Genomic DNA, 10,496 nt, shown 5'->3' with positions numbered 1-10,496 from the left:
GGATGCCATGAGTGTTTATCTGGTGATACTGCAGCTTCTCCACTGCATCATTAGAAAGCTGTGTTTCCCAACCTGAACATAAGCAAAGCAGACTTCTATTTTGTGTGTGAACATTCATTCAATTGCTGGCAAATCACTAGAAAAATAACTTACTGATGTGCTCTTCTTCAAGAAGAAAGGTAGAAACTCCTGGTCCTCTCTCTACTTCCAACAAATAGCATATGGTAATTCCTAAAACAGCTCACAAGAGACCTGAATGGATACCTGTTTCAAGCAAAGCCATAGTATTTTGCATTCATTCAGAGTGCAAAACTGTTGCCACTTCCTTCACAATCTTTCAAACTAATTTCCCACTGCTGACATTTTAAAGAAACCTGTATCAATTTGCTTAATGAAAATATATTTTAGTAAAGTCGTGCTCTATGAGCTTCCTACATTGGAATACATGAATACAGGAAGTGCTTTCAACAGAAAGTTACACAGTTTTACAGTACAACCTGTCTAAGGAGTTTTGGAAGGGACCAAAATAATGATCTGGTCTCTTTGGATTAGGCAGAAGTACAGGCAAGAGGGAAAAACCCAATTTTTGCCTTATATAGAGCTCGTTCCTGTCACAGATTGAAGAAACATTAGTTTGATGTCAAAGTTCACCTGATGCCCAAATGCTAGTATTTTTCAAACCAACTGCATATCAAAAAATGAAAACTTACTTTACTAAGCTCCCAGAAAGAAACTCAGTGCAAAACAACAGTATATTTCTATTTGCTATATTATTAAGTGTTCTTTCACCAGTGTTTTTTCTTTTTTTTTTGCTTTTTCTTTACAGACCATTAACTTTCTCAAAGTGCAATCTATTGACCTTTAATCTGAATGCAGGCAGGTCAGAAGCTACAGTATTAAAGCAATACAAAAGGTACACAAGGAGGAGCTTACATCAAATTGGAGAACCTCACACAAAATGTTTCTGAATTGAAAACCACAAAACAAACCCAAACAAACACAGCATCAGGTGGACAGGGAAGGGACCGCTATCCTATCTGTGTAGAGCAAGGCTTCACTGACACCAAGGAAGTTCATGACACCAAGTGAAGATTCTATATTAAATCCCACCATTTTTCAGGTTGTTCATCCTTTATGATGGAATGTTGACAGCAATTTCCATTTTTTACTCTCACAACAAATCTGTTGATTGTGACCAGGGCTGATCATCTTCTCAGGAGAACGAATTCCCTTAGAACCGCAGCTGCACTTTCTACCATCCATTACGATTCCAGTAAAGTATGCCATCTACAGACTTGCTGTCCTTTAGATTCCTTCATTTCAGTCCAGTGATTGAGTTCATCTTCTCCTGAGCTGTTGAGACCTAAGGAAATCCAGCCTATCATCTCTTTCCGCTTCATGCTGCGTTTATTATACACGGACAGTATGAGTGTCACGTCCGAGAGCTGGAACAGTGCCACCTGGAAAACGAAGGTTTCCTTGTACACGGGGTTCGGCTGCCCTCGGCGGATTGAAGTCTTGCATTTGGACATCTCCTGCCCCATCGAGTTCAGCAGTGTTAACTTAACATATGTATCTACAAAAGAAGTCACATTGTGGAATGTCAGATATCTTGGAAAGACAGATTTGGAGAATGAGGTATTTACAAAGAGCAAGGATATGGTGTGATATTCAGGACGGCTGAATACAGCTTAGCTTAGACACATGGAGAGATGACAAGGAAACAAAATATTACAAACACACTAACAAAGGAACTAGCTCCAGTACTATGTTCATGGGTTAAGTTAAAGGCGTATACCTCATAATCCTCTTCCCATTGACCCCCTTGCTTAGCCTAAAAAAACTTAAATTGCATTAACACTTAGCAAGCTCCAACTAGCCACAACACTGTAAAGCATACCACTGAAATTTCAAAGAAAATGGATAAATGAAGTGGAATAAAGGCAATTAATGATGAGGGGGGAAAAAAAAAATTATGTCAATATGCAGCGATGATATCAAAACAGCCAGGATAAAATGCTAAAGAATAATCTCTGCATGGATGTGGTTCTCATTTTGGGCTTTTCAGTTTTCTTTATTTTGAAAACCAAAATGTAGCAAAGTGCATTCAAGATGGAAGTTTACACAATACAAAAAACCCTATTATTTCCTAGATTCATGAAGGAATACATTTACTGCATGTTTAAAGAAAAGCAAATTTTTTTGCATAATTCAAGATGATTGTTGAAAAAGTAGCTTGTATGGTGCTTTTAAGCATACACTTAAGAAATTGATGCAAGTAATGTAGTTAGCACACATTACACGTTAACATTTGGGTATAAACCCTTAATTTTAAATGTCTATTTTCATCGGACCAATAGCACTAAACAATGCTCCTACAGAGGGATGCAGATTTCATGAAGTTAACTAATTATAGGAAATATAAAATTGTATAAAACAATCTCATATTCAATTTTTAGTCCGGTCTTTTCATATGAATGGATAATATCAATTAAAGGTTGGAGCTTATGTTAAAAAAAACACATTGAGTATTTCACTTTGCAGGTACACTGAAATCCCAACATCCATAATCAGAGATAAATGCAAATTTTGCATTAGAAAGTGCCACAAAAAATAAACATATACTTTTATAAACTGGTATGGTAGGCAGCCATATGTGGATATTTTACTGCTGGCAGGTTTCTTTTGCATGAAAAAGACAACATTCAATTAGTTTCTACAGGAACTCACCTCGGATTATATAAACCTGTCCACCTATCAAGTGTTTTAGACAACAGAACAGTCCATCTGACAACAGGGGGTGGAAAGCAGTAAAAGAAATAATGACCAGATGTCAGTAGTTGGGTGAGAGAGGATCAAAGGTTAAAGTTTAAAAGGAAACACTATTCACTGGAGTGGAAGAACATGAAACCTTTAGCAGCACAGATCAGAAAAAGGACTGAACACAAGGATTGTTAGGTAAAATTTCATGAAATGAAAATTTCGTGCAGTTTTTGTGTAATCTTCAACAAAAATTACATTGCTTACATAATGGGTTATCTTAGAACTAATAGTCATTGGGTTCTAAGTCACACCTACCATAGCAAGAATCATGCAAATGATTAAGTTATAGCAGATTTGGTAAAAACCACTATATCCTTATAAAACCTTATGCTTTTTCATGCAAATTCCAGCATATTTAGGAAAACTACACAGTAAAGTAATTAAACTTCATATATTAAAAGCAGTAAAATGAAAAATCATTGAACTGAAGACCAAGCTGGTTTTGCCCTTAGCTTTTCTAGTTATTGATATTTGATTGTAATACTTCAGTTTTTGAGTAGTAATGAACTTGGCCACAAGAATGACTCTGATGTAATCTCTAAAAAGAGCTGAGGGATGCTTATATCTGAATTCAGCAATGGGTCTCTATTTAGGATGTAAAGATTTTGCTTATTAAAATCCACATATTTATGGATTTAATGTATGTGTGCATGCATACTCACACATGCATTTAATATGCAAAAGCTCATACCCTGTTTCAATTAAACTTTAAGAAAAACTGAGAAGCATTTTTTCTCAGACAAAATATTAACTGTCACACAAAGAAACAAAGGAGACACATCCACTGTTACTGTCTCTTTGCCTGTATTCAACTGCTAAATGAGTTACTATGCAAGATATAAATATGCAGCAGAGGAGCATGCACTAGCAAGTAGAAATTAATATTCACAAAAATTCATAAGTTCACAAGCCCTAGACTACAGAAATGTGGGGTACAGTAATTGCTTCCATTTCTATCACAGTTCCTCAATACATGAATGAAAACTGAACTGTACACTTCTCAGGATTTTGGACCACTGATAGTCCAAACAAGAAATGTGATCAGGATATTTCTTCATCATCATCATCATCCATTCAGGCCTTAGTCTTCATTTTGTGGGAATGATGGCACAGATTGAGGCTGGCAGATGTCCACGATGCGTTCAACAGGGAGTTAGTAGATGGCAGTGGCATGGACTTGGGTCCAGGAGTTTAAAAGGTGCCACCACTGCTGGGGGGAGGGGAGAGGGATGGCACAATATAGCCCAAAGGGGAAATCTGGATTCCACAATATTCTGTGCATGGTTTTACCAGACCCAGAAAGTTCATTAGTTTCCAGCTTTCTAGAAACAACAGAACTCTGAAGCCACATTTGCCTAAACAAGAATCGGACTATTGTTATTACGAATATCAAATCTTCCCCCTATCCTTCAGGGGGACAAAAGGTAGCATGGAAGCTCTTCCCTCTAAAAAGGTTAGACAGAACAGGGCTATGTGCCATGTTCTATGCTCCTTTATTGCAATCTGAAACAGATTTTTGACCCCAGTGACACTCACAACTGTTAGCTACACTGCATGGGCCCACTGAGCACATTTTGGGAATTAACACTCTAGGGAATTAACATCTCTGTTTTCAAAACAAGTACTGAACCCCTCCTAACTTTCATATTCTAAATATTAAATAAAAGCTGCCCATCTCTGAGATTCCAGAAAGATAAGCATCTGGTTTTGCTTTAAGGGATCACATGGTCTCTTCTCTCTCTTTCATTTCTTCCCACATGCCAATGTCCTTGGACCTCTTTGGCTTTTCCCATCTCTTTCTATACTTTGTCTCCTAAGAGGGGACTCTGGGGCAGCTACCCAATTATATAAAAGTATTAGAGATTCATCTATCACCTTTTTTCTCTGACCAGCTTAACAAAGTCTGGCTCTCTCAGTGTGAAAAGTATAGAGAAAGCAAAGCAGAGTAAGGTGAGCCAATTATGATTACAATAAACATGGGTCAAGAAAATGAGAAAGAGGAGAGAGCATCAGTATCAAGTCTGGCATACTCCCTAAACCCTGAAGACAAAGTGAGATGTGCAAACCACTTACAAAATGTAGGCAGCCTAATATATAATCCAGTAGCAGATATCTGCTAGTGCCATATCAATCTGGGGCTTAAAAAACAGAAAGAGTAGATAAAACCTGAGCCTCAAGACAAAATCAAAAGGAACAGGTAGGTATTTCTTATTAACACTTATGTGAATCAGACACACCATCTTAAAAAACAATAAAAAATATCTTTTTAAGAAGTTTGTTACTGAACTTTCTCAAGCTATGTCAAAGAGCTAGAGACAGTAGTAACATTCTCTCCCTGTGACATTCCATCTGGCTCCACTTAAGAAGTATATAAAGTTCACAGATATTTCAGGCATGTATTTTTGAACAAATGCTTGAAGACACAATTCAAGTCCTTTCTGATGGTGAACATTCCTCCTGTACAGTAAATATGCCAAAGGTCTCAAGTGCTTGCTCCTTGTCTTTACTGACATTCCCAAATTACATATATTACCACATATATACAGGCACATAAGCAATTAAAGACTGCAGTATCAACCCCTCTAGGAACAGCAATAACTGTTCAGAATGTTTATATTAATATTAACTGGCATGTACTTTCTCTTTAAACACTGACTTTTTTATTCTTGGCCTGTGATGTGAGGCATTAGTAATTTAGCAATTAATCATTATGATAAAGGTAATTTATTAGTCAGTCATCATGAAAAATTAAAACAGTCTTGTCAACTTACAATTAATATTTTGAATTTTAGATTTTTGCTATTTCCCAACTGACTAGAAATATAAAACATGAAACAGATTAGTTGATGATTGCTCCATTTCATTTTGATTGGGTAAGACTAAGTGATAGGATTGAAGTCTTTGCTACCAAGAGCCCCACCAGTACAGAAGCATTAGGATGAAAAAAGATTTTCACTCACTGGGTGGTCTGTTCGCTGCCAAGTTTTTGAAGTGGCTGCCTTTTATCACTTCTGCTGATAATCTTCCAGTTGTAGCATTATAAAGGAGGCCAATGAGGATTTCTGGAGCTGAGCCATGTACCAGAGACTGACAAGAGGAGGTACTTTCACTGCAGGACACTTCTGACATGCTCATCTGAGAGTCACAACCCTATAAAACAGATTAAAAAGTTCTGTGTGTCTTATGGATCAATGTTACTGGGGAGTCAATTTTTAGAATAAAGCATAGAAAATTCTGAAAGCAACTTAGTGTCAATAACAAGTTCCATTCAATCACCCAATAAGAAATGTACATTGTTAATATATACTTAATTTGAAAATGTTAGAGGTAACAATGAAGTGGTCTGAAATGAAAACAATTCTTAGGTGCTTCCACTGCTTCGTGATTAAGGAGAAATAACAGCAAAAGATGAAGAACAGCCTTTATGGTCCCTATTTATTTCAATTTCTATGGCAAGACCTGTAACATAATTTGTCAGCATCCTGGAAAATGTTAAACCTTGGATCATTTTCTTTCCAAAAATTTGAAAATATCAGCGGAACTTTGAAGATAATAAAATGCAGAAAATTCTTATTCATTCTTTGTAAAGATTATTCTCTGGACTGAGAATTTATGAGTAGCAACAGAACACATGCATTTAGAAAAATGCACTCTATCTAGTATAAATTAGCTTACAAGGAATTTAACTGATCCAGGGATACAGAACTGCAGTAGTCCCTTTGTCTTGGGTGGGAAAGGAAGCAATGCTTTAATTTCCATCCTAAAAGCTTCCAAAAAATTTAGATCTCTCATGCATTCTCACTACATCACATCTTTAATGGGAGTTTCTAATACTAATTTTTATCACTTTAACTCCCCATTATTTGCCATAAAAAAGGGAAAAAATATACTTTATTTATGCTGCCATGCTAATCACACCATGGTTGTTCCTATTTTCATTTGCACTGGCACATAATAGTGGTACAACAGAAAACAAAAAACTGGATGGCAAGTAGCCAGTGGAATGGCAATGTACTTGGTAGCTGAGGAGAGACTTTTGAATTATCAGCACATCCCTTTATGATTCTCTCACAAAAAATGTAAATTGGGTCCACAGATTTTTCAAATATGGCTTGACTCATTTGGGAACCTGGCATCACTCTTTCAAGGAGTCATGATGATACTGTGAAGCTGATTCTTCCAGATTCTAAATGTCTCTATCATTTCCAGCAACAGCTGACATGGGCATAAGATCAGACCTAAAACCTAAATAGCACAAATCTTCATCAAGATAAATGTTAACCTTATAAGCAAATAATGTCAGCTGACATATAAAGCCCTCATGCATTATAGAGTCTCAAATTATAGAAGATATGATACCTACAGTAATATCCCTCTTATTAACATTTTAACTAGTTCTTTTCAACAGAACATTTCTCAAAAGTCTAGCAGAAATTTCAAGTAGCAATCCAGTTAGTCATTAATAAACATTCGCTGTTGTTAGCAAATGTATTCTTAATACTGAAGAAGGACCTCAACAAATTTCTCTGACTTCCCACTCCCAAGCTGCAAATTCAGAATTTCAAATCTTCAGTTATTTCTCCAAAAGCTCTTTATTCAATGCCAGGAATAAATTTCAAACTGCTTGCAAATTGTTAATTGCTGAAAATTAATTACAAGTATACATTCATTCTCTGATTCTTGTCATTCATAGAACAGGAAACTTTTGATTCCCAACTTAAACAGAAGGAGAAAAATGGAAAGTTTCAAAGAAAGATGATTTGATTCAGCAGTCACAGTATACACTGCACACTTGAAAGCCTCAGCCTGTCACAACTGCAGCTATTACTTCAGCTTTCTGGTCTTTAAAAACTGTAACACATTATCCTCATGGTGCTTATTCACCTTATTATTTCCTTGAGCCAGGAATTTTAGCACAGTCCACCTGATACTGTTCAAAACTTAGGTCTCAAATTTGATTGAGGTCATGATGCAGGCTCACAAAAAAAATAAAAAATAATAATAATAATAATAAAGTAACACAAAGCAGGCAGCTGAATAACGTCCCCAGATCCTCAAAGGTGACATGCTGAGAGAAGGTGATGATAGTAGCTTTTCCTAATTGGAATTTATTTGTACAGTTTACAGATGTCCCAGAAGGGACTTAGAAACCAGTTTATGACAGTCAAACTCACTACAATGGGTATCAGAGTAAGGTTTAGCCTGTTAGAAATAGTCAATAGTAAATGAGTGACTATCAAGTGTAAATGACTCCTGAAGTACACAGAAAGAGAAGATAAGTAGTTTCTGTGTGGTATAATAGAAAAGGAGAAAAACAACCAAAAAATTCAATGTGTGGTTCCATAAAGTTACATAAGCATGGGCTAGAAATACCATTCCTTTACAGCAGAATCCCGAGTGGATAGAAGGACAAGACTGACTTTCCCAAGGCCAGGCAAAAGGATCTCACCAGCTGAATAGTGTGTTGAGAAGACCAAGATGATGCTTCAGAACCCTAAATGGATGTAAATGCAACTAAATGACTGTATCTTAGAAGTGTTGTACAGAAAGAACTGGTAGCTGTAAGCTAGATGAAAAATCTGGAAAGTGCATCTAACTTAAATATTCTGCTATAACATTTTCAAAACCAAAATATTTTTGCAGGTTTGAGAAAAATTAATGTTGTTTAATCCTTATTTTATAATAAACTTATGGATCTCCTTCCTAAAAAACTGTGGGGACATAGACAAGCTATTAAAATAAAGCAATCAAATTCACTGAAGCAAAAAATCTAAATGGTACTTTGGTTTTTTTCACTCTAAAAGAACTTCAAATCATTTTGTTTCATGTTGACCCAAATGGATTAAAAGAAATACTCTGCTTTTTAGTTATGAACTGGAAAATCCTAATACAAGAGAAAGTAAAATGCTAAGAAGGAAAATGAAGCAGATTAGAAGACAGAGGATTTAGGGACGAGTATGTAAAAGTCCTGAGAAAAAGGGGAGAGCAAGGCTGCATTTTGTCAGTTTTCTTTTAAAAGAAAACAAAAGTTTTATGAGGAAAAACCAGAATCAGGGACCATAAGAGACAGCTGAGATCAGCTGGGCTCAACAACTAAAGAAAGACTTTCCATTGCAGGACAAAGTTAAAAGCAGAGATACTGAGTATTATTAGATGTCTTCTCAAAAGAATTTTTTCCAGCAAAAAAGAATAAAAAAAAATCCAGGAGTTTATTTTTTGCATTTTGGAGACCCATTCATTGTTTTAAGGAAGATATTTCATGATAACAACATCTGTGTGTAAGAACCCGACTTTGTGCTAAGTCATATGCTGCTCTAGAACTGGAAATAATTAAAGCTTTATTAAAGTTTCTGTTTAGAGGGTTTTTTTCTGGTTAAGCAAGTCAGAATTCTAGAAGAGCACTAACAAACTCATCAAGAAAAAAGCCAGACAAGAAGTTATGCTTTTACCTGCTCAAAATATAACCTCCAAAATCAAGTGCTGAATCATAAAATATTAAGACTGAAATTGCCCATTGGTACAACATGAATATAGATGGAGCTCCAATGACAACATTACGGTGCAACCAGATGCTTTTCCTCTCCATGCAGGTCTGCATTCAATCTGTCTGTAAAACTATCTGTAGCCCACTTTGATACTGTTGTTTCCCTGTGGGAAACTTAAGATTCAGACCAAAAATTGCTATTTGTTTGAAATAATGTCTGTGTAAGTTTATTTTCATAACCCTTCCCTCTCATCCTCTATAAACACTGCGTGTAATATAACAAGCAAGGAAAAGGACTAAGGCTCCCTAAGAGCAAAGGCTTTTCAAGGTCAGTGAAGCAACAGAAGAGCCTAGTGGGAACACAAAACCTTGTATGTGGATTTTTTAGATGAACTGTCAAAATACTGCTGATCTGCTCACATTGCAAGAGACTGTCCATTAAGGTTGTCTCCAGGATATTAATACTTAATCCCGAACCTTTTTTGTCAATTTAGCCATAAATACATTATTAACAGTAAGCACTGCAAAAAATATGGTGAAGTCTATTCCAAATATTTGGTTCGTATATCTGTCTCATTGCAGTAAATAAAAAATGTTCAGCTTTTGTATTGTCTAAGACAAAGCTGTGTGCAAAGGACCTAGACTTTTCTCATATTCACCACAGGATAGTACTTTGTAATAAAGATAGTCTGATTTTATTTGATCAACACCTTCAAGAATTGCTGCTTTCCACTAGATTGTGAAACTAGTATGTGTCATATTCTACACAAACTTAATTACTAATTCTCCAAACTATTGTCCTTGATGACTTCTTTGCATATATTATCTGGGGAAGAGACATTACTTCTTAATAAATATATAATAAAAACATTCCCATTAAGCAGGCTTTGTATTTCATATGATCCCATTATACACAAGTTGGAAACCAAAAAAAGAACACTCTTTTTCCCCCCCTCATACCAATGGACACAATCACATAGGATGTATGATGTATTCAGCCCCTCAGAAGCATTTTCAATAGTGTTTTTCTCTCCCCTCTTACAACACAGAGGATCATCTCTTTGCATCTCTTTGTAATATATGTAAAATGTATTTATTTGTCCTCCTTCTCCACAATTCCATGGAAACACAGTATTTGTTACTTACATATTCATCTCCTACTGTTATTTTTCTATATCCTGAAGTTCTG

At 35.9% G+C, this 10,496-nt stretch overlaps 1 protein-coding gene across 11 annotated transcripts in view; it reads right to left on the bottom strand.

The window, feature by feature from the left end:
* Positions 1–381: 381 nt before the first annotated feature.
* Positions 382–10,496, bottom strand: part of SYT14 (synaptotagmin 14) — an 80,055-nt gene continuing 69,940 nt past the window's right edge. For 7 of the 11 annotated variants that reach the window (XM_086878499.1, XM_086878506.1, XM_086878498.1 and 4 more), the window contains 2 exons: positions 5,784–5,973; positions 382–1,576 (listed from right to left, as the gene is read on the bottom strand). In XM_086878499.1, coding sequence (XP_086734625.1) covers positions 1,263–1,576; positions 5,784–5,973 — 504 coding nt within the window. In that variant the 3' untranslated portion in view covers positions 382–1,262. Of the gene's footprint in view, positions 1,577–2,730; positions 2,788–5,783; positions 5,974–10,496 lie in introns of all 11 variants that reach the window. The other 4 variants (XM_086878501.1, XM_086878505.1, XM_086878496.1 and 1 more) reach the window with 1 other exon arrangement.

This window comes from Cyanistes caeruleus, chromosome 2 (genome assembly GCF_971803275.1).
Source record: "Cyanistes caeruleus chromosome 2, bCyaCae1.hap1.1, whole genome shotgun sequence".
NCBI lineage: Eukaryota > Metazoa > Chordata > Aves > Passeriformes > Paridae > Cyanistes > Cyanistes caeruleus.
Note: the sequence above shows the minus strand (reverse complement) of the source record. Positions and strands in the feature narration are given on the sequence as shown.